A 23,949-nucleotide genomic window follows, 5' to 3' on the forward strand; every position below is an offset into this window, starting at 1 on the left:
TCGGGAGTTTGAGACCAACCTGGCCAACATGGTGAAACCCCATCTCTACTAAAAATACAGAAATTAGCTGGGCGTGGTGGTGCACGTCTGTATTCCTAGCTACTCGGGAGGCTGAGGCAGGAGAATCACTAGAACTGGGAGGTGGAGGTTGCAGTGAACCAAGATCATGCCACTGCACTCCAGCCTGGGCAACAGAGTGAGACTCCATCTCAAAAAAATTTAAAAAAATTTTTAGAAAAGAAATAAAGCGATATCATATGGTAGGGGGACTTTAGGGAAAGCTCTTTAGAGAGAGGCTGATACATCTGGGAAAAACTATGGTACTGCCCCTCCAGCCTTCTCCTTGTTGCCTAGAAAGCAGGCATGATGGCTGGAGCTCCAGGGACAATATTAGTCCATGTGGAGAACTTAAGGATGAAGCCATAAACTGAAAATGGGTTCTTCATGACTAATGAGCATGGGCCCACCATGCTAGCCCTGAAATGCTATGTGCAGACTTCTTTTATGTGAAGAAAACAAATCCTATCTTGTTTAAGCCTAAGCTATTTTGGTTTTCTGTTATATGCAATTGAACCTAAACTTAACTGATACACACACCAAACCTCTCTGGAAGTGTAAATGGGACTTTCACACTTCAGTTTCTATGCTATGCTCTTGCTTGCATTTATTATTTTAATCTTTTACAATAGACATGTGTTTGTGTATTACTTGTATAAACATCTGTTTTGGAGCGCCAGCCCCACCACTCCCTAGCTCTGTGACCCTGTGCAGTCAATTTCTCTGAGCCTGTTCCCTCATTTGTAAAATGGGCACGATGATAATAGAACTTATCTCATTTGGTTACTGGAGAGCTTAAATTAGCTAATGTACATAAAATCTTGGTACGGTGCGTGGCTTATAGCTATCGCTGTACTACATTTTGCTACCACCTAGGCACTGGTGGTGGCAGAACCAATTAGAAAAACCCAGGACATGTTGCTGAGTAAAAAAGCAGGTTGCAAAACTGGCATGGGGATGTGATCCCTTTTGTGAAAAATTATTTTTATGTCTACATCTATATGTATATCTATGCAGATTATACATATAGATGGATATGTATATCCAGAGATGCCTGGAGGGATGGTTGGCCAAATGTTAGTAGTGGTAATTTCTGGGTAGTAGAATTTTTGCTTTATTCTATATGGTTGAAAGATAGCACATATTAACTTTTGAGCAGACAAATAAAAAAAAAAGAAAAAAAACCCTTTGGAAAACAATGTTCCAGTTCTCATGCCAAGAATCATTAAAGCCTTCGTGCCTTTTGACCTATCTCACTCTTGAGAATTGACCTGAGGAAATAATTCAAATGAAGGAAGAAGCCATATCCACAAAAGCATGCACTATGGCAGTATTTATTATAGGGAAATTGAGCAACCATGTAAGTGACTTACATTAGGGTAATGATGATTAAATTATTCACTCATTGGAACATTGTGCAACAATGAGAATAAGATGATGACCATGTAGCAATGTGGAAAACTGCTTATGACAACAGAATTGAAAGGGACAGAATGCAAAATTAGATCTGGGCCAGGGTCACATCTGGGTAAAAATATGGCATGCATTTGGACTGGGACTGGAAGGGAACAGAGGCAAATAAAAACAATGTAATTTGTTGGGACCACTGATTACGGGTGATCCTTTTTCCTTTTTCATTTAGAATTCTATCCAATATTTCTATTTTGTTATTTGTTTCATAATAATTATTTTAAAATTGGCTTTAAAAATCCCCTCAGGGAGAAGGGGCAACAGGGAGAGAAAGATAAAAGGGAGACCTGGGATTCTCCCAGGAGGCGGTCCTCTGAGTAACAGAAACTCAGAGGTAATGTACAAGACATGGAAATTAGACTGAGTTCCAACTCAGTCTTCTACCTAGGTGGTCCCAGAGGTTGTATCCTCTTTGCTTTCTGACTTGGCAGTGATTAATCAGATGGACCAAACAGTTGCCAAGGCAGTACTGATGATAAAGCTAGGATCAAGAATGCTTTTCAGGCTGGGTGCGGTGGTTCACACCTGTAATCCCAGCACGTTAGGAGGCCAAGGTGGGTGGATCACAAGGTCAAGAGATTGAGACCAGCCTGGTCAACATGGCAAAACCCCATCTCTACTAAAACTACAAAAAAATTAGCCGGGTATGGTGGCATGCACTTGTAGTCCCAGCTACTCAGGAGGCTGAGGCAAGATAATCACTTGAACCTGGGAGATGGAGGTTGCAGTGAGCCAAGATCAAGCTACTGCATTCCAGCCTAGGGGACAGAGCAAGACTCCATCTCAAAAAAAAAAAAAAAGAGGAATGCTCTCCAAGTTGGAATCATCTGGAAAAACTGATCATGCTTGCTATTGATGAGGCTGTACAGAAAAGAGCGCTAGCAGGCTGGCAAGAGTGTGAACTGGGCAGGCTTCCTGGAGGGGTAGCCTGGCACTGTGTATCCAAACAAAGGATGTGCAAATCCTTAGAGTCAGCAATTCCACTTCTTGGGACTTATCCTAAACCTAAGAAAATGATCAAACCGCCTTTTTCAGGCAGCCGGGAAGATGGCGGACATTCAGACTGAGCGTGCCTACCAAAAGCAGCCTACCATCTTTCAAAACAAGAAGAGGGTCCTGCTAGGAGAAACTGGCAAGAAGCTCCCGTGGTACTACAAGAACATCGGTCTGGGCTTCAAGACACCCAAAGAGGCTATTGAGGGCACCTACATTGACAAGAAATGCCCCTTCACTGGTAATGTCTCCATTGAAGGGCGGATACTCTCTGGTGTGGTGACCAAGATGAAGATGCGGGGGACCATTGTCATCCGCCGAGACTACCTCCACTACATCCGCAAGTACAACCACTTCGAGAAGCGCCACAAGAACATGTCTGTGCACCTGTCCCCCTGCTTCAGGGACGTCCAGATTGGTGACATCGTAACAGTGGACAAGTGCCGGCCGCTGAGCAAGACAGTGCACTTCAACGTGTTCAAGGTCACCAAGGCTGCCGGCACCAAGAAGCAGTTCCAGAAGTTCTGAGGTTGGACATCAGCCTGCTCCCCACAATAAAATAAAGTTATTTTCTCATTCCACCCCCTCCAAAAAAAAAAAAATGATCAAACCAGTGCATAAAAATATTTACATAACATGTTCATCACAGAGTTTATATTTATCAAAAATTAAGCAGGGCGCAGTGGCTCACGCCTGTGATCCCAACACTTTGGGAGACTGAGGCGGGAGGATCACTTGAAGCCAGGAGTTCAAGACCAGCCTGGGTGGCTGAGCGCGGTGGCTCACGCCTGTAATCCCAGCGCTTTGGGAAGTTGACATAGGTGGATCACGAGGTCAGGAGTTCAAGACCAGTCTGGCCAAGATAGTGAAAAGCCATCTCTACTAAAAATACAAAAAGTATCCGGGCACAGTGGCAGGCACCTATAATCCCAGCTACTCTGGGAGGCTGAGACAGGAGAATCAGTTGAACCTGGGCAGCAGAGGTTGCAGTGAGGTGAGATTGTGCCACTGCACTCCAGCCTAGGTGATAAGAGTACGACTCTGTCCCCCCCCCCAAAAAAAAGACTAGCCTGGACAACATAGTGAGACTGCACCTCTGTAAAAAATTTAAAAATTAGCTGGGCACGCTGGTGTGCATCTGTAGTACCAGCTACAAAGGGATGGAGAGGTAGGAGGATCACTTGAGCCTGGGAGTTTGATTTTGAATTGTTTGAACGGTGGGGGCAGAGGTTGCAGTGAGCCAAGATTGCGCCACTGCACTCCAGCCTGGGTGAAGGAGCAAGACTCTGTCTCAAAAAAAGAAAAAAAAAAAAAAGGAACTAGAGGCTGAGTGCGGTGGCTCACACCTGTAACCCCAGTAATCCCAGCACTTTGGGAGGCCAAGTGGGGGAGGATTGCTTGAGCTCAGGAGTTCAAAAGCAACCTGGGTCTCATGGCAAAACCCTGTCTTTACAAAAAATTTAAAAATTAGCCGGGTGTGGTGGATCCAGCTACTCAGAAGGCTAAGGTGGGAAGATTGCTTGAGCCCAGGAGGTTGAGGCTGCAGTGAGCCATGACTGTGCCACTGCACTCCACTCTAGCCTGGGTGACAGAGATGTCAAAAAGAAAGAAAGAGAAAAGAGAAAGAAAGGGAAGGAAGGGGCTGGGCAGGGTGGCTCACGCCTGTAATCCCAGCACTGTGGGAGGCCGAGGCGGGCGGATCACCTGAGGTCAGGAGTTCAAGACTAGCCTGGCCATGGTGAAACCCCATCTCTACTAAAAATACAAAAAATTAGCTGGGCGTGGTGGTGTGCGCCTGTAATCCCAGCCACTCAGGAAGCTGAGGCAGGAGAATCGCTTGAACCCGGGAGGCAGAGGTTGCAGTGAGCGGAGATCGTGCCATTGCACTGCAGCCTGGGCAACAAAAGTGAAACTCCGTCTCAAAAAAAAAAAAAAAAAAAAAAGAAAGAAAGAAAAGGAAGGAAGGAAAGAAGGAAGGAGAAAAGAAATGAAACGAAACTGGGAAAATAACATCTTTTGGCATAACCATGCATCAGTACACTATGGAGCCACACTGTAATCCCAACACTGAAAAATTGGATCTAGATATAAATTTACCATGGAAAGACACTCAGTACATATTAGATAAGACAAGAAAGCTCCAAAGCAAGATGTGTATTGTCCCATTTTTGTAAGATTGTGTATCTAAATACATTCATTTGTGTATCAGAAATTCTGCTAAGATACACACCAGAATCTTAACAATAGCTAATCTTTGAATGGTGGGATTACAAACTGAATCAGGCAGTTTAGTCTCAACTATGGTGCGGCAACAACTGGAAAGTCTACTGGTCTACAATGGCAGGGGCTAATTTCTCCCTACCGTTCGTGTCTATTGTGGCTGGCTGCTCTGACCATCTTCCTCACCCTGGGACCTAGGCTGACTAAACAGTCTCCATGTGAACATTGCAGGTCACTGCAACAACTGATGGAGCACCCACTGGCTCTTACAACCAGTGCCAGGCACGTTTCGTGGCCCTTCCAGGTTCAACAAGGTAGGGGTATATAATCCTCCCCAGGCCCTCAGGTGAGGCTCAAGCCAAGGAGGGGTAGCAAATATTTTGGACATAATACAATCTACCACACAGTGATTTCATTCTATTATTTAAAGTTCTTTTCTTTGCAGAAGGGGGTGAGAGGAGAGGTGAGTGGTCTCACGGGCATGATGCCAGCTACAAGGGGCTGGAGAGCTGATGTGGGAGGATCACTTAGCCTAGGAGTTTGAGGCTGCAGTGAGTTGCGATCCTAACATTGCACTCCAGCCTGGGGGACACAGTGAGACCCTCACCCTCCCTGCCCCCAAATTTGAGAGGTCTGGACTTTGCCTAATTTAAGAGGCAGACCACCTGACCTTGACCTACAGCAAGGAGAAAACAATGATGGGACAGAAAGTTCTGGATGCTCAGAAGTGTTATGCCAGGCCTTCTACTTACTGCTTATAGGACTTGAGTTGAGTTAGAGAGCCTCCATGAATGTCCCTATCTAAGATGGAAATGAAAAGGGCTGTCCTGTCGACCTCATACTACTCGGCAGCAGGGAGGGGTGGCTCAGGTGGAAGACTTTCAAATGATCAGTGCTCTACCTGCACGCAGAAGGTTTGGTGCTTCAAGCTGTAACCGCATACCCACATGTACTACACGTCCCCAACTTCATCATCAGAGGGGGTTGTTCACCCCTTTTACTCATGTCCATGTAGGGCAGGTGAAAGGATGACAACCCAGGTCCCACTATGGGGGAGGAGAAGCCCCCGATGGATGAGCCATGGAAGGGCTGGGATATGAAATGAAGGCCCCCCTTCCCACTTTGTCATGAGACACTGGAAATAGCCGTGTCTCCCTTTCCTCCTGCCCCCAGTCTCCTGGGATGGAAGGCAAAAAATGATTGTAATCAGGGTTCCCAAAAGGGAATGATCACTAGGGTCATCTATGAGCATTGAAAAACTAGATTCCAGGGCTTCAACTCCAGGAGCTTCTGATTCATCTGGTGAAGGAAAGCCTAGACTGAGTCACAGAAGGTGATCTGTGCCACCCCCATTTGGCCCTGGCTCCTACCCAGCTCCTCTGCACAGGCCTCATGAGGTGTCCTGGCAGGGAGGGCCCGGACATCTCAGGTGGCACGAGCCCTGGCAGCTGGGAGAAACCTGAGTGGTCCCAGGTTATCTGATGGTGCACCTGCCTCAGCCCCGTGCTGGCTTCTTGAATGTCAAGATCAGGCGAAGTCTCAGGAAGCAGCTCCCTGAGCAGCACAGGTCACCCCACAGGCTGCCCCAGGGCCAGGCTTTCCAGGACAGCAGGGCCAATGGAGGTGGTAAGAAAAGGGTATTCTCCTGTCCTGCTCCTAGTCCCTCTGAACTAAACATGCTCCTGGCTCCCACGACCTGCCTGCACACCTTGACTGATAAGCCTGGAATTAATCTCTTTACACATCTGTCAACATGGCAGTGAGTGCCTTGAGGGCCAGGACAGGTCTTGTTCCTCCCTGCATGCCCAGTGCAGTCCCTGGCACACCATTTGTGCTTGCTTAATATTTCATGAATAAAGGAGAGGTAGTAACACTTACCAAGTTACCACAGGGTCAAGGAAGGACTGATATTCACACCCACTGGGCACATGGGAAGCGCACGTGCTTACCTGAGAGGTGGGGAGGCCCCATTCTTAGTCACTCAGCTAGAGGCTGAGCTTAGCATGCCTCATTTGGCAGTGGTACTGGATTACTTCTGGCATCATGGTACCCTATGACATAAGGTATGAAACTTATGGAGCCTCTTCCCAGGAAAATGCCCCTCCCCACTCCCTCTGTCTCACACATATAACATACAACTTCCAGGTTAAGAGTATCACCCCTTCACCAGGCACAATGACTCACATCTGTATCCCAGCACTTTGGGAGGCCAAGGTGGGAGGATCACTTGAGCTCAGGAGTTTGAGACCAGCCTGGGAAACATAGGGAGACCCTATCTCTACAAAAACTTAACAATTGGCCAGGCATGGTGGTGCACACCTGTAGTCTCAGCTACTTGGGAGGCTGAGGTGGGAGGATCGCTTGAACCTGAAAGGTCACAACTGCAGTGAGCTGTGGTCATAGCATTCCAGCTTCAGCGACAGTGAGGCCCTGTCTCAAAACAAAAAAAAGTATCAGCCCTTTAAAAACTGAAAAACTCTTTTTTAATGGAGAAAGGCTAACATTGTCTATTATTGTATGTAGTTAATGAATTTATTTATTTATTTTAAGACGGAGTCTCACTGTCACAGGCTGGAGTGCAGTGGCACAATCTCAGCTCACTGCAACCTCCGCCTCCCAGGTTCAAGCGATTCTCCTGCCTCAGCCTCTCAAGTAACTGGGACTACAGGTGCGTGCCACCATGCCCGGCTAATTTTTGTATTTTTGGGGGCCGGGGGGGTAGACAAGGGGTTTTGCCATGTTGGCTAGGCAGGTCTTGAACTCTTGACCTCAAATGATCCACCTGCCTCGGCCTCACAAAGTGCTGGGATTACAGGCGTGAGTCACTGTGCCTGGCCTGATGTCTACAACTTTTAAATTATTCAGAAAAAAAAAATTATACACACATATTTATCTAAAGATGAAGTAAGTGTGGCCAAAAATTAACAATTGATGAATCTATAGGGTGACCACGAAGTCTGGAAACATTTTATTTTTTGGAGACAGTCTTGCTATGTTGCCTAGGCTGGTCTCAAACTCTTGGGCTCAAGTGATTCTCCCCGTCTTGGCCTCCCAAAGTGCTGGGATTATAGGCATGAGCCACCCCGTCTGGCCTACCATATTTTTCAATAGATTGAAGATGTTCTTGATGGCATTATGAATATTTGCCTATTTCCAGACTTTACGGATACATAATAGACAAAGGATATATAGCCTCCATTGAACTATTCTTTCATCTTTTCTGTAGGTCTGAAATCCTTCAAAATAAAATGTAGTGAGTGGGGAAAGGAATCTCAGCCCTAGGGTAAGCTTCTAGTCCCGAAATCAGTATTCCACACTCTAGGAAAGAGCTCAGACAAAGGAGAGGACCACAGTCAAGGCAGGCTCCAGATGTGTTTATTAGGCTATTGAATAGAACCATGTGACCATTTCTGCAGGTAAAAGGACAAAGGAGAATTACAAACACTTTGGGTCTTTCCCGAATTCTCTCCCCTTTCTCTGGGCAACTCCACCCACCTTCACTCTCAAAGGAAAGGCACAGGGGGAAGGAAGTGGGTTAGGGGACTCAGGAGAGTCTGTGTGGCTCCTACCACCCCAAACTTATTCTGGTTTCCCGAAGATAAGAGGCAAGGCTTGCTCTGATCTTTTCCAGTTCTCAGAGTCCAGCAGGCCACTGTGCTGGACACATCCATGGATCCACCAACATACATCAGTCCTTCTGTGTTCTCTCCTGCATAGTAGAGGCTGGAAGCCTAAGAACTATATTCCTCAGAATTTCCTGCCAGCCAGGATTTGCTTTAAAGTCCACTAATGAGAGGCACTTCTAGAAACCATGATTCCTTTTCCAGCAGTAGCAGACAGTAGGCATGAGTTTTGGAGCATGTTCTGAGCATTTTCCTGTACATCATCTGCTTTTGTGCAGCTGGAAGCTAAGACCATCAGCAGGAGTTTTCTGTGCCTCCTGCACGTTGCTGATTTCTGACAGTTGCTACCGGCTTTCTCCAATTTTCACTTCTCTATCCCTTTCAGTGGTTTTATAAATACTTCATTCCTATAGTAGATCCGTTCCTGCTTATATTAATAATACCTAGAGGGGACATGGTTTTCCTGACTCATCCAGCTGTCATAGGACCTTACTCCAAAGTAAGGAAGGCTTCTCTTGGGGAGGTAACTTCCTGTAGAAAGATTTCCAAACACTGTTCATTATTTAATGCCAAAAAGGTAAACAGAAGCTGATGTGGGTGGTAAGCAATTCCCAGCCATGGAACACATGCTGGCCTGTGAGTCCTGAGATGCTGAATGGGATGCCAGTTCCCCGACCAGAAATATCCTCCCATCTACCTCACTGCTGCCATTCCCCTGGGGATGCCAGGGGGCAATGACCACATAGAGCAGAGACGGCACCTGACAATGGAGAAGAGATGTCTGAAGTACCGACCCAGCTCTCAAAACCCACCTGGAGTTACCCTGGAACACAGGAACATTTGGTCATCCTCCTGGCACAGGGGAGGGGGTTCTCTGTTGCCAGGCCTCTTGGAGCTGAGGCAGGAGGGTCAGCAAGAGAGAGTCCAGCACAGCCAGACCCTCCCAGGAACACCGAAGACCCCTGGAAAACCAAGAGGCCTGAAGGTGACTACTTCATCTTACTAATTTCAAGCCATCCCCCAGCAGGGCCAAGCCCCCAGCACCCGCAGGCCCCTCCTTACCAGTCAGTCTTTCTCACTTCTCCTGGGTCTGTGGAGAGCTGTAGTCAGGGCTCCCTGAGATGCCTCAGCCCCCTCTGCCTGGCACCCCCCAACACACCTGTGATCCAGCTGCAGTAGGCCCTGCTCCAGCAGCTCCTGCACCTCCTTGTTCGCTCCAAACACATCACACAGGGTCAGCTGGGGCTCAAACTGCTGCCAGTGCTGGGGAAGCCAGAGGGTCAGAGGTGGGGGAGCTGGCCTGGCTACTCTGGGCCACGTAGTTGGGGTGTGGAGAGAGGTGGGGGAGGGTCCAGCCCAGCATGGAGATCTCAGCAGCTGACATGCATGAAACCAGAACCAGGCCAATGGGCCAGCAGGGAGGAGGGCACCTTCACTCCTATTCCACTGAGGCTGGAACCCAGCTTCCAGCCAGGCCAGGCCTTCCTCTATTCCTCCTCTCTTCCCTCCCCTCTCAGCCAGCTCCAGCCAGGGCTTTATGGCTCTGACTTTATCCAGAGAAGCTCTGGGTTTGCTTGATCATTATCTACTGTGCTTCCTATGAGAGGTTTCAGTGCTCCTTAAAAACAAGTGGAAACCTTTTATCTATCTATTGCTTCAAAGAGCTCAGAAAATTGAGGCTGAGAGAGGTGAAAGGATTTGTGTCCAAGGTTGCAGTAAAATGTGGGCTGGAACTTGGGTCTCTGCAGCCCTGGTCTCGGGTTCTTAGCTATGCGCCACTGCTCACTGCTTCTGCCCACCAGGCCTCAGCTGGACCCGGGCCCCACTTCTAGCTGCCAATCTCACAGAAATTGGAGGTGTATGTGTGTCAGGGGGTGGAAGGGAGGGGCACTGATTCCGCAAGACTTAGGAGAGAGTTGTGTGCAAGAATCCCAACTCCTTACCTGGTGAGTGATCCCCACATCGGTGCGTAAACCCAGGGCCAAAACTTCCTCCAGCCTCAAAGAAAAATCATCAAGGAGTCTTAGAGAGGAGGCCTGTGTGCCTCCCATTCTCCAAATTCCTCACTGAGATGCATTTAGAGGTTAACAGGGACCATACAGTATGTGGCAGGGCAGGGGCCAGGGCAAGGCAGGAAATAAAAGATGTACAAATAGAGGTGGTCCTGGGGTGTGGGGACCCTGGAGGAGAGCCCTGTGCCCTTGGATGCTCACAGCTCCAGCCTGCCCAGGGGGACACGCTTCCGGGTGCCATGGCCGAACATCATCACCTCCTTCATCCAGTTGTCAGGTTCCAGTGTCTGGATTCGAGCCTCCCGGGTGTGGCTTCCAGCCCCCTGGGGCATAAATCGCCCATGGGCCCCTGACAACATCAACAACCATCCCCACATTAATGGCTGTTAATACTATGTGCTTACCAGATTTAAATCATGTGCTCCCTAGAGCAACTGCCTCTAACACACTGGAAATGTAAATTCTTTTTATTTTTATTTTTTGAGATGGTATCTCACTATGCTGCCCAGGCTGGTCTTGGACCCCTGGGGTCAAGTGATCTTCCCACCTCAGCTTCCCAAGTAGCTCGGATTAGAGGCACGAGACACCAGGCCCTTTTCTCTTTTTTCTTTTTAAATCATCTATCCCAAAATGCCAAGACATATAAATTCTTAGGCTCTCCTCCAGCCCTGTCCAGTTGGAAATTCTGGAGGTGGGGCCCAGCAGCCTGGGTTTTAACAAGCCCTCCAAGAGATTCTCACACACACTAAAGGCTGAGAACCGCAGTGCAAGGTGCGACATTAAGCCCCTTATAATTCATGCTCAACAGTTCTATAGGGAGGTATTATTTTTTTGCCACATTTTACATATGAGAAAATAGAGGCTTGGAGAGGTTAATGTGGCCCAAGATCACACAGCCACGACACTCCTCTCCTGAGTCATTCTTTCTGTAGTTCACAGGACTCACCAGGCCCAATGCCAAGGTACTGACCACACTGCCAGTAAGTCCAATTGTGGGTACTGAGCGCCCCCTGCGGGGAGGGAGGAAATAGTGCAGAGTGAAGAGGGTGGGTCTAGTTTCTGCTTAGGTAAGGGGCCCCAGGTTAGAATGTCCCACCATCTCAGGCCTGAGAGCACCCAGTCAGGATCCTTCTCTTTAGAAGGTCACAATGCCCCGGTCACACTGCAGTCTGCTCATCCTCCACCTCCAGCCACCAGCCCCAGAACTTACATTCCGGGCAAAGTTGGAGACCTCATACTGGCGGAAGCCAGCCTCCCGAAGGACAACCCGGCCCCTCTGGTACATCTCAGCTGCGAGCTCTGGGTCAGGGGCTGGAAGGACACCCTGCTGCACCTGGGCGAAGAGTGCGGTGCCCCGCTCCAGGGACAGCTGGTAGAGGGAGAGGTGGTCGTCACAGTGGTGCAGCAGTTCCTGTAGCTGCCCAAGCCACAGCCCCACCTGCTGGGCCGGCAGCCCCAGCATGAAGTCCACAGACACGCGCCCAGGAAAGAGGCGCCGGGCCTCTGCCAGCGTCCGCAGAGCATCGCAGGCCGAGTGCGTCCGTCCCAGCAGCCGGAGCTCAGTGTTATCTAGGGACTGGGAAAAGAGGGTGGGTGTAAGCTCAGAGAGAGAAAAGAACGCTCCACCCCATTGTAGACACAGAAACAGGGAGAACACAGCATGTGGCAGGCAGCTGGAAGGCAGGAGCTGGAAGGCTGGCACCAAGAGCTACCCTTCACAGAAGGGTTGCTATGTGCGAAGCACCTTTATGAAGTGTCTAATTTAATCTTTGTAACCTCCTTTGTAACCCTCCAATATTAGTTCTATTTTACAGATGAGAAAACTGTGGTTCAGAGGTGTTAAGCAACTTGCCCAAGGCCATACAGTTGCAAAGTTCGACCTGGAATTTAGGACCGTCCGACTCCAAAATCAACAGTCTTTATTTACTTTACTTTTCATTTTTAAATAATTCTAGCCTATAGAAAAGTTGAAAGAACATCACAAAAAAAAAAAAACCTTCATCTAGATTCACCATTTGTCCAGATTTCTTTCTAAACATACATACATGTGATTATGCTGAATCATAGTAAGTTATAAACCAGCACTGTCCAAAAGAACTTTCTGCAATGGTGGAAATGTTCAGTATCTGTATTGTCCAATATGAAAGGTAGTAGCCACATGTGGTTATTTAAATTTAAGCGAATTAAACTTAACTTACCACATTTCAAATGCTCAGTAGTCTGTGGCTAGTGGCCACTATATTGAATAGCAGTTACAGATATTATACTCCCTAACCTCTAAATACTTAGGTGTGTATTTCCTAAAGAACAAGGACACTCTCTTACATAACCGCAATCCAATTACAGAGTTCAGGGAATGCAACATTGACACAACACCATTACATAATACACTGTCATATTCAAATTTGGCTAATGGTCCCAACAACATCTACTGTAGTAATTTCCTCCTTCCTCCCCAGTCAGGGGCCACACATTGTATTCAGCTGTCTCTTTTGTCTCCTTTAGATTCTCAGCCTTTGTCTCTCAAGACATTGACATTTTTGAAGAATACAGGCCAGTTGTTTAAAATGCATAATTTAATGAATTTAAATACATTATGTATGATTATTATAATTATTATTTAAATGAATTGTTTAAAATGAATAATTTCTAGAGATTGGCTGTATAACATTGCTTATAGTTAACAGTGCTGTACATTTAAAAATCTGTTAAGAGGGTAGATCTCATGTTGTCTGTTTTTACCACAATAATTTTGTAAAAGTCTCTTAATTCAAGGTTTCCTGATGTTTCCTCACAATTAGATTCAAGATATGCACTTTGGGGTAAGAATATCTTAGAAGTGATGTGTTTCTCTCAGTATATCCCATCAGAACAAAGCCCACAACCCTGAAGTCCTATGGAAATATCAGAGCTCAACCTGAGAGGACTAAGGTTTCTCCCTACTTAAAAACCTTCGGCCAGGTGTGGTGGCTCATGCCTGTAATCCCAGCACTTTGGGAGGCTGAGGTGGGTAGATCACCTGAGGTCAGGAGTTCGAGACCAGCCTGGCCAACACGGTGAAACCCTGCCTCTACTAAAAAAATACAAAAATTAGCTGGGTATGGTGGCACGTACCTGTAATCCCAGCTACTTGGGAGGCTGAGGCACGAGAATCACCTGAACCAGGGAGGTGGAGGTTGCAGTGAGCGGAGATCATGCCACTGCACTCCAGCTCTGGGCAACAGAGTGAAACTCGGACGACTAAAAAAAAAAAAAAAAAAAAAACCTTCAATGGCTACCTATCATTACTAGGACAAAACCCAGACTCCTTAGTAGACATCAAAGGTTTTGGACTTTACCTTGCAGCCTTGTCTCCAGCCTCTCCAGTCACAAGGAATGACTCACAGCTCCCCCAAAACATGCCAGGCTCTTCCATGTCCTGTGTCGTTTCCCCCACACTCCCTCACCTGGTGAACTCCTCTTCATTCAAACATCATCTCCTCCAGAAAAGTTTCAGTGATTTCATCAGAGTGACCTCCCTTCAGGTTGTACTCCGGAAGCCTTTTATAGAGACTCCCTTTACAGGTGGCATTTACCATGCTGCAATAATCTGGCTACATGTCTGCATCCCCCATGTCTCCAGTCATGTAGCAAATCCTTTTTGACCACCTACTATGTGCCAGGCACTATGGTGGGTGCTTGAAATAGAAAAGCCACACCTGATCCTTTCTCATGAAGTTTGTGGTCTATGACAGCAGCAGACAATTAAGGAGTTACAAAAGTGTCACACTAGGCCCTACTGTGTCCCTGGCACCCAGAATGTGCTCAATCAATGTCTGTCCAATGAATGAATGTGACCAAAGAGGAGATAGCACTGAAGGGCAGGGTGCACTGGGATGGGCTGGGTGCCATGGGTTACCTGGAGGCCTATGGACAACCTGTTGACCCCTGCTGCCCCAAACTCTGCCAGTCTGGAGCCTGGAGTTGAAGTGGGATTAGCCTCCAATGTGACTTCCGAGTCTGCAGGCAGGTGGGCTGTCTGTGCCACAGCCTCCAGGACAGCAGCCACCGTGTGGGGACTGGCTAGACTGGGAGTCCCCCCACCAAAGAACACAGACTCCACCCTGGGGAAAGAGGATGGAGAAATGAGACCTGGGGGAGCCCTCGGGGATGCCTGCACCTATCCCCCACCACTCCTCCAAATAATTCCCAAAACGCTGCCTACAGCCCCCACTACCCACCGTTGCACCCCGCTGAGCCGCAGCAGCGTCTGCGCTTCGGTCACCAGACACTTCTGCATGGCAGCCTCCTCTACGCCGCGAGGGATGTACTTGTTGAAGTTACAGTAACTGCAGCGCTTCTCGCAGTAAGGCCACTGGGGGCAGTGGGTGCAGGTGCACGGTGAGAGCTGCCCTGGCCACTTGCAGGGTTTAGTCGCACACATCCCCAACCCCATCCCCACCCCCATCCCGAGGTCCTTCCACAGTAGCTAGGACATCTAGGCCACACAACTCCCCAAGGCAGTCGCACTGGGGTTATTATATCCACTTCAATGTGAGAAAACTGAGGCTCACTCCTTTGTTACGCTGCCTCTTCCAACCAGCAGACGTCAGGAAGGAACTCAATCCAAGCTCTTTCTGGGATCAAAGAATTTGCATACAATTTTCCTACGGGCCATTTTCCCAGCTACCGAATCAGAACACGGCTCTTAAAAAAATTTGTCTTGCTAAGAGGAAAACTGTTGTGAAATCTGAACCATTTGGTCAGTCACCGAGCTGGTGAGAAGCAGAGACTTCAGGTTTCTGTACCAAGTCATTTCCCTGCCAAGGCACCGGGTCCCATCCCAGACCTCGTACGGGGGCACGGAAACACGGCAGGCGGGTTCATAGAGTGACAAGCCGCCACCTGGGTTTTGTACCGCCACGGTCACGGCCACCGCTGCGGCCCCACACTGCGGGCTCCGCCCCCGCCCTTACTCACGTGTACGTAAAGCGCCGCGCGCCGGCCCGCAAGCTCAGGACTCGGGGACCCTCCTGCGCCCTCCACGCGGCGGCGCCTCTGGGCCGCTCTGGCTGCTGCCGCCCAGCCGCGGGCCCGGGCTCCGGGGAGCGCCATGGCGCCCAGCGTGGCGCGGGGCACAGACCCGAGTAAGAGACGCGCGCAGGGCTCACTGTGAGTCCGGAGCCGGCGGAAGGAAGAGGGGCTGCGTGACCGCGCGCCGAGAGGGCCCGGGCCCAGGGCTGCGGCGCCACCTGTCGGGCGGCCGGGCGCTCACCGCGGCCGCCTGTCGGTTCTTTCCCCAGTCTGCCGAGCGGGCTGCCTGCCTTTTGGCACCGTGTGCCCGGGCGAGTTCCCGGACCCATCCAGGAGCTCTTAGTTCCGTCAATTCCTTGACATTTGACGTGCCTGGCTCAGAACTGGGCGCTGGGGACATCTAGGTGCGCAAAGCCAGGTTGCCTTCTGACAGGTAAGCCAACCGGCCAGGACAGGCAAGGCTTAATTAATTCCTTGCCTGCTGGACACCAGAGCCGTGCGCCCAGTGCTGTGAGGTCATCTGTTATAAGAGTGTGGGAGTCAGTAGGGGAGAAGAGGCACTTGGGCTAGATCTTTCTTTTAATTTCATTAAAAAATATTTGGGAGAGGGGAGGTCTTGAACTCCTTGGCCTCAAGCGATCCTGCTGCCTTAGTATCCGGAGTAACCAAGGATTGTACTGGCATGAGCCACCACCAGGGCTATGCGCTGGATCTTGGAGGAGCAGAAAATCCCAGGGGCAATTGGCTTGGCCGGGAGAGTAGACTGTTTTGGGTCAGGGCAACCCAAGCATCTGGAGGTGTACGTGCTGGGAGGACAGTCAGATGGTGTGTGCAGGAGAGACAGCACAGGGGAACGCCTGGGGAAGCAGGCACCTGAAGAGCTGTCCCACAAAGCAGAGACATCATGGGCTTCAGAGGCAGGCGGTGCAGGACAGTTCTCCCAGTGGCCTTGAACTGACCTGGTTCTCCCCTCCTTTCTTGCTTGTAGTTCTCGAGAATAACTGTAGATGCCTGTAATCCCAGCACTTTGGGAGGCCGAGGCGGGCAGATCACTTGAGATCACAAGTTCAAGACCAGCCTACCCAACATGCTGAAACCCCGTCTCTACCAAAAATACAAAAATTATCCAGGCGTGGTGGTGGCCACCTGTAATCCCAGCTACACAGGAGGCTGAGCAGGGAGAATCCCTTGAACCTGGGAGGCAGAGGTTGCAGTGAGCTGAGACAATGCCACTGCACTCCAGCCTGGGTGACGAAGCAAGACTCTGTCTCAATAAATAAATAAATAAAACTGTAGAGTGTGCAGAGAATGCAACATCCTGAGGGAAGGAAGGTCTGGCCAGCACAGCCATGCTCTGTTCCAGTCCCCCTAGAAAAAGGATGTCCTTCAGCACTTCAGCCCAACATGTCACATGGCCTCAGGGTATAAAACCCAGGGCGGAAGCCGGGCGAAGTGGCTCACTCCTGTAATACCAGCACTTTGGGAGTCCGATGAGGGCAGATCACAATGTCAGGAGATTGAGACCACCCTGGCTAACACAGTGAAACCCCATGTCTACTAAAAATACAAAAAACTAGCCGGGCGTGGTGGTGCGCACCTGTAGTCCCAGCTACCCGGGAGGCTGAGGCCGGAGAATTGCTTGAACCTGGGAGGCTGAAGTTGCAGTGAGCCCAGATCGTGCCACTGCACTCCAGCCTGGGAGACAGAGTGAGACTCTGTATCAAACAAACAAACAAAAAACAGGGCAGGCTGGTTTCTGGGGTCCCTCACTTCAGTACAAGTCTGGCTGGCTGGGCGTGTTGGCACACACGTGTTATTGCAACACTTTGGGAGGCCGAGGCGGGTGGATCACCTGAGGTCAGAAGTTCAAGACTAGCCTGGCCAACATGGCGAAACTCTTGTCTCTACTAAAAAAAAATAAAATAAAAAAATAGCTGGACATGGTAGTGCACGCCTGTAATCCCAGCTATTAGGGAGGCTGAGGCAGGAAAATTGCTTGAATCCCGGTGTTCACACCACTGCACTCCTGCCTCGGTAAAAGAGCGAGACTCCATCTCAAAACAAACAAACAAACCAACAAAAAAAAAGTCGGGCGTGCGCAGATGACAGTCCATCCCCCATCTGCCTCAGCAGTTTTCCTGAGCCTTAGGGGTCCAGCTCCAAATAAATCCCAGCCTTCTGTTGTCCCTTACTGCCTACCTATAGGTAATAAACATACTGCATGTCCCTTGTGTTTACCTCACTGGACTCAGCGTTATGTAACTTGTGGGTGTTCACCTCACTGGACTTTGACAAGTTGGTAACCAGTGTGCAGTGAACCTGCTTAACAGACAGCTGGGTTCTGATCCAGTGGTGCAACCTTGAGCAAGATACTGAACCTCCCTGAGTTTCTGTTGGGTCATTTGTGAAGTGGGACCAATGGCTACTTGATAGGATTGTTGGGAAGATTTGGAGACAAAATAATGTGAAAATACCTAGCCTAGAGACTGGTACTGAAAGTACCTTAAACCTATGTTCATTTCCGAAAAAGTTAAGAGGAGGCTGCTGCTGCTTTGGGCAGGCATGCTGGGAGGTAAGGGGGCAGGCACGCTGGGAGGTAAGGGGGCAGGCACGCTGGGAAGTAAGGGGGCAGGCACGCTGGGAGGTAAGGGGGCAGGCATGCTGGGAGGTAAGGGGGCAGGCAGGAGGCAAGTTTCCATTCCTGTGAGCTGGAAACCTATGTGCCTTTTGGAACTCAGCTGTTTTTATTTCTTAGGTCAAGGTACAACCTGCTTTATCTGGCCCTGCCTACTAGGGATGCCCCAGGTTCACCAATCAAACCAAATAAAAAATAAAAATGAGGCTGGTTGGTGAGGAAGGGGGCTGGGGATGGGAGATAATAGTTAAAGAGTATGGGGTTTCTTTCTTAGGTGATGACAATGTTTAAAATTGACTGTGGTGATAGTTATACATATTTGTGAATATACTAAAGACCACTGAATTCTATACTTTAAATGGTGGATTGTCCCAGCACTTTGAGAGACTGAGGTAGGAGGATTGCTTGAGCCCAGGAGTTCTAGACCAGCCTGGGCAAAATGACAAGATCCTGTCTCTACAAAAAGATGTTTAAAAATTAGTTAGAGCCACAGGCTGGTGGCTCAAGCCTGTAATCCCAGCACTTTGGGAGGCGAGAGGCCGGGTGGATCACGGGGTCCCGGGAGATTGAGACCATCTGGCTAACATGGTGAAGCGTCTACTACTAAAAAATACAAAAACTAGCGGGCCGAGGGTGGCTGAGGCCTGTAGTCCCAATTGCTACAGGGAGGCTGAGGAGAATGGCGTGAACCGGGAGGCGGAGAAACATTGAGCTGAGATCTACTGCACTCAGCCTGGGCGACAGAAAGACTCCGTCTCAAAAAAAAAAAAAAAATTAGTTAGACATGGTGGCACATTCCTACAGTCCCAGCTACTCAGGAGGCTGAGGTGGGAGGACTGCTTGAACCAAGGAGTTTGAGGCTGCAGTGAGCTATGATCATGTCACTGCACTCCAGCACGGGTGACAGAATGAGATCCTGTCTCTAAAAAACGGGGGAGGGGTGAGTGAACTGGATAGTATGTGAATTATATCTCAATCAAGCCGTTATATATATATAAAAGAATACTTCTTGCTAGACTAATCTGGCAACAACGTGAAAAAGAATTAAATTAGAGTATATTAAAAATAAAAAATTGGGGCCAGGCACAGTGGCTCATGCCTGTAATCCCAGCACTTTGGGAGGCTGAGGCAGGCAGATTGCTTGAGGTCAGGAGTTTGAGGACCAGCCTGGCCAACATGGTGAAACCTCGCCTCTACTAAAAATACAAAAATTAGTGGGGGTAGTGGTGGGTACCTGTAATCCCAGCTACGTGGGAGGGTGAGGCAGGAGAATCACTTGAATCTGGGAGGCAGAGGTTGCGTGAGCTGAGATTGCACCACTACACTCCTGCCTGGGTGACTCCGTCTCAAAAAACAACAACAAAAATGGGTTGGTATCTCAAAGGGATACCAAGGGTGAGGGTTAAATTAAGTAGATAATCCACATCAAGGTGCTCTGCACTCTCAATGACAAGGAATAGGAGGTCTGAAAGTGCTAGTTTCCCTCAGTGTCTTCCCTTCTCCATCCCATAGGAGCTGCCAAGAGAGCCCACCAGCAAGAGGCCAAAGAAAACAGAAGCTCTTTATGCCAAATCACAAGGACAGACAAGGGGAGTACGGAGGATGGACAGGAGGAGGGCCTGGGCAGACCCTTCCTCCCTCTTTATTCACAGATTTAGATGTCGTTCCATCTGCTCTCGAAGTTTGAATTTCTGGATCTAGAGGAAAGAAAAAGGAGTTAGGGTGACCAACTGTCTTGGTATGCCCAAGAATAAGGGGTTTCTCAGGCTTTTAGTGCCAAAACAGGGAAAGTCCCCAGGCAAACCAGGATTAGGTGACTTGGTCACCCTACTGCCAGCCTCTCCACACTCACTGCTGAAGCAAACAGAGGTGGGGCCCCATGGGACCCCAGAGCCCAGGCTGCCCTCCCCAGTCTCCTTCACCTTACACACCTTTCCTGAAGTGGTGAGGGGGTAGTTTGTGACGAACACGATGTACCTCGGAATCTTGAAGTGAGAGATCTGCAGACCAGAGGGAGGGAGGTAAGGCGTGAGGCTGGGCAAGCTCACAGGGGTATGGGAAGGGGACCGGGGCTGGCTTGGCTGGGAGTCAGCTTCTCGAGGGCAGAGCAGCCCCCACCCCAGGCTGGTTGGCAGAGGAGTGGGCGAACAAAGAACCGAGCAGCATCAGCTTGGTTGGGCGGAGGCTCCCACCTTCCCTTTGCAGAAAGCTTTCATCTCCTCCGCCGTGGTCTCCTCCCCGTCCTTCAGCCGAATGCAGGCACAAATCTCTTCCCCCATCCGATCGTCCTTCACTCCCACGACCTTCCAGGGCCAGGGAAAAGTATCAGACATCACCTTGTTCATGTGTGTTTCCTGTTTCTGGGGGCTCACCTGAGCCGGGTGCCTCACCTGCACTTCCTGCACCTTCGGGTGCGTGTGAAAGAAGTCCTCGAGCTCTGCGGGGTAGATGTTCTCACCACCCCGGATGATCATATCCTTAGAGCGGCCCACGATCTTGCAGAAGCCCTGTTCGTTCATTGTGGCGATATCTCTGTAAGGAAAGCCCAGGGGCGACCTGTCACCTCTGCCTTGTTCACTCACTTGCTTGCTCACTCATGAAACATTTATTGACCACCTACTGTGTGTCTTCCACTGCTCTAGACTCTGGGAGACATAGCAGGAACAAGACACAGTCTCTGGAATTAATAGTCTAGTAAGGGGAAGGGAGGCAGACAAATACAAACCAATACCTATAACATATTCTCTCTCTTTCTCTTTCTCTCTCTCAACATATCTATACATATGCTTTTCACAGCTGGCTTCTTTCCGGGTCTCAACTCAAATGTCTCCTGACATCTCTGTCCACTCAATCTAAGGGAAGCTCCCCTCCCCACCACAGCCACTCTTTCTCCTATAACCCTATTTTATTTTCTTGGTGTTTTTTTTTTGTTTGTTTGTTTTTGAGATGGAGTCTTGCTCTGTCGTGCAGGCTGGAGTGCAGTGGCACGTTCTCAGTTCACTGCAACCTCCACCTCCCAGGTTAAAGCGATTCTCCTGCATCAGCCTCCTGAGTAGCTGGGACTACAGGCACGCGCCACCATGCCTGGCTAATTTTTGTATTTTTAGTATAGGTGGGGTTTCGCTGTGTTGGCCAGGCTAGTCTCGAATTTCTGACCTCATGTGATCCACCCGTCTCGGCCTCCCAAAGTGCTGGGATTACAGGTGTGAGCCACCGTGCCTGGCCTATTTTCTTGGTGTTATTTATCGATGTCAGGCATCATCTGTCTTCCTCCAAAAAGAGGATCCTTCTCATCTTACTTTCCTCTGGACCTCCAGCGGTGAGAACAGTGCTAGCACATAAGGAATTCTAGTAAGAATTTGCTGAGCTAACAAATGAGTATGAGTGACTGAATCTGGACTCAGCTTTTGCAGCTGCTGGTGTAGGATGATGACCCAGTTGATTTCTTCTGTGCTATGTATGATCATCCCCACCATATGCATTTTGGAAATTAAGTCTCCAGCATGTGAGGGGTCATCTTGATACCCACATCCTCACGGTGCCAGGTTAATGTTCCCGGCTCAGCCTCAAGACCTCCAGCCTCCCCTCAGCAGCCAGAGCCTCCACCCCGCCCTGCCTTCTCACCCTGTCCGATACCACTTGTCCTGATCCACTGCTTCCTCCGTCTTCTGAGGCTCGCCCCAGTAGCCCAGCATGACACAGTACCCTCGGATGCACAGCTCCCCGGGCGTGTTCAGCTCTGCCAGCATCCCCGCCTCCATGTTCATGATCCGGGCCTGGGACAGGACAGCCTCAGGTTGGGGCTTCCTGTCCTCTTGCTTCAGCATAGGTGGTCCTCGGGGGCCTGCTCCTCAACCCCCCAACTCAAGCACCTGGAATGAGGCCCCCTGGCTCTGCCTATCCCCATCCAGAGAAGGGAGACAAAGGCTAGAGTCGACCCAAAGCCAGTCAGAGACCTGAGCTGGGCATGAAAGAAGAGCTGAGGCCCAAGCTGGGAGTGCTGAGGAAACAGAGCAGGCAGGCAGCTGCTGCAAAGAAAGAGGTCTGTGGACTGCAGAGCCAGCTGAAGAATTATAAACTGTGGAGAGGAGAAGGGAGTCTCCTCTTACTTCCCATTAAACAGCAAATAAGCCAAAGAGGGTGGCATGGCAACACCATGTGAATAGGAGAGGCAGAGTCTGAAAGTCTGGTAGAGCAAAGAGCCATGGCCACTGTGCCAAGGAAAGCTGAGCCTCCATGTGCCTCAGTGTCTGCATCTGTGAAACGGGTTGAGTGATGTCTGCCCCTGTTTCCCTTCCAGGTGAGCATCCTAGTGAGAATGGCAGTGCAGCTGTAGGACACACGGGAGGGGGCTCACATCCCTACTCAAACCCTGGGTACAGGGCTGCTCTGGCGGGAGGGCAGGGCATATTCACAGCAGGATAGTGGTCAGCACCAGCAGAAGCAGCTACTTGTGCACAGGGGCAGCAATCCCCCAGGGGCGGGAGCAGAAGGGTGCAGGGGAAATCAGGAGCCAGCTGGCACAGCCCCAGTGTTAGAGCAGGAAAGGAGGCATGGCTGGGCGTTTAAGATTGAGATGCACTCTGGGGCAACCTTTGAGGGGCAAAGGGACCCCCCTAAAGGTATAGGCTGCTTGAGAAATGAAGTGTTTATGCCAAGCAAGAAGAGAAACTCTGCTAAAGCGAGAGGCGGGGACCACTGGAGGAAAAGAAGCTATGTAGGAAAACTCTCTGTGCTCTGGCTTCTCTTTGAGGCTACCCTGGCTGCCCTGAAACAGACAGTGGGCTTGGCAAAAACACACCTCAGACAGGAAGGGAGGCTGCGGAGAAGTTCAGCTGGCAGTGGCTCACAGCCACCGTTCCAGCTTTCCCCCTTTCATGCTTAGCCCACAGAGAACGCTCCAGGCCAGGCCTAGCACACCGCTGCTGCTGGGGAGCTCTAGGCATCCTGAGTGAGCCATTTGGCTCTCTCACTAAAAGCAACAGATGTCCCAGCTGGGTGCACCCCCGTTGGGTGATGGGAGGTGGGGCTTCGGAGTCTTGGTCAGGGGCTCACCTCCGTGTGAGGCATAATTCTGCCCACGCTTTCTGCCTTCTGCTCCACAGTGTCCTCAGGGAAGTTCGCAAATGTGACGGGACTGTTCTCTGTGGTTCCATAAGCAACCTAGAGGGTCCAGAAAGGGTGCCTGAAGAGGGCTCAGCGCATGCAGAGGGATCGGGTGAGCTATCTGGGGAAATGGGAAGGAATTCATAAAAGAAAAGGGAAAGTGGAGGGCAGCTGAATGGTGGAAACAGAGACATCATTGGTAGGGGCCTGGGGTCAGGAGGCAGAGATGCTGGGAGTGAGCAGGCTAGATCTCTGCAGGGCCCCAGATCTGAAGGAAACTTGAGAGCAGGGACACCATTCTCTTCCAGCTGGAGCTCTCTCAGTGCCCCGTTTCCTTGGAGCAGCCACCTGTCTGTGCCTGTGGCTCCGGTATTACCATCACTCCACCCTTCTCTCCCCAATCCCCTGGCTGCCTTAACCCCACCTTCCTGATTTCAGGCCACACCCCCTGCCCCTCGCTTCCAAGCCAAAGGCCCCATATACTTGATGAGAAAGCCAGCCTGCCTTGGCCCAGCTAGGAGTGGCACAAACACAACCCACCCCCCTCCCCATTCCGCAAACCCTGAACAAGTGCCTGACCTTGGGGCAGGCGTCCCCCAAGCTCTGGAGAGTTTCCCGTGAATTTATTTCCATCAAAATAAAAAACAACGTAAGCAGTGATTTTAAAAACCAGTGGCACCCCCCCCCCCCCCACCTCTCCCATTTCCAGTGGTTGGAAAGCCTGAGCAACAGAAAAACCAGAAGCCAGCCTTGGAGAAGCCTAAATACCATCAAGGAATAGTCTAGGCCAAGTATGACCCCCCTATCCTAGAGGCAAGGG

At 49.9% G+C, this 23,949-nt stretch overlaps 3 protein-coding genes across 9 annotated transcripts in view; 1 reads left to right on the plus strand and 2 right to left on the minus strand.

Annotated features, from left to right (window-relative positions):
* Positions 1-2,560: 2,560 nt before the first annotated feature.
* LOC101009390 (40S ribosomal protein S11-like) lies at positions 2,561-3,094 on the plus strand. The gene has a single exon (XM_009190223.4). It carries the CDS (start codon positions 2,575-2,577, stop codon positions 3,046-3,048), a length of 474 nt encoding a protein of 157 aa, XP_009188487.1. The 5' UTR covers positions 2,561-2,574; the 3' UTR covers positions 3,049-3,094.
* On the minus strand, positions 2,957-16,482 carry RSAD1 (radical S-adenosyl methionine domain containing 1). Of its 6 annotated transcripts, XR_004179438.1 has the most exons (10): positions 15,335-16,481; positions 14,274-14,478; positions 11,586-11,951; positions 11,322-11,385; positions 10,577-10,724; positions 10,307-10,361; positions 9,523-9,626; positions 9,176-9,325; positions 6,690-6,791; positions 2,957-3,062 (listed from the first exon to the last, which is right to left on the minus strand). XR_004179438.1 is itself a non-coding variant. In XM_009190216.4 (9 exons), the coding sequence occupies exons 1-8, from the start codon at positions 15,715-15,717 to the stop codon at positions 9,208-9,210; spliced, it is 1,443 nt and encodes a 480-aa protein (XP_009188480.1). In that variant the 5' UTR covers positions 15,718-16,481; the 3' UTR covers positions 4,475-6,791; positions 9,176-9,207. The 6 variants fall into 6 exon arrangements, 5 of the variants coding, with proteins under 5 accessions (XP_009188480.1, XP_009188479.1, XP_009188478.1 ...); XM_009190216.4 differs by lacking the exon at positions 2,957-3,062 and having other exon boundaries at positions 4,475-6,791; XM_009190215.4 differs by lacking the exons at positions 2,957-3,062; positions 6,690-6,791 and adding an exon at positions 8,094-8,894.
* A 3,084-nt stretch (positions 16,483-19,566) lies between these two features.
* Positions 19,567-23,949, minus strand: part of ACSF2 (acyl-CoA synthetase family member 2) — a 49,812-nt gene continuing 45,429 nt past the window's right edge. For both annotated transcript variants that reach the window (XM_009190222.4, XM_009190221.4), the window contains exons 11-16: positions 23,079-23,186; positions 21,648-21,799; positions 20,414-20,555; positions 20,216-20,326; positions 19,955-20,023; positions 19,567-19,720 (exon numbers count right to left, since the gene is read on the minus strand). In XM_009190222.4, the coding sequence (XP_009188486.1) occupies positions 19,670-19,720; positions 19,955-20,023; positions 20,216-20,326; positions 20,414-20,555; positions 21,648-21,799; positions 23,079-23,186 (633 nt within the window). In that variant the 3' untranslated portion in view covers positions 19,567-19,669. The remainder of the gene's footprint in view (positions 19,721-19,954; positions 20,024-20,215; positions 20,327-20,413; positions 20,556-21,647; positions 21,800-23,078; positions 23,187-23,949) is intronic.

The sequence above is a fragment of the Papio anubis genome, chromosome 17, assembly GCF_008728515.1.
Source record: "Papio anubis isolate 15944 chromosome 17, Panubis1.0, whole genome shotgun sequence".
Classification (NCBI taxonomy): Eukaryota; Metazoa; Chordata; class Mammalia; order Primates; family Cercopithecidae; genus Papio; species Papio anubis.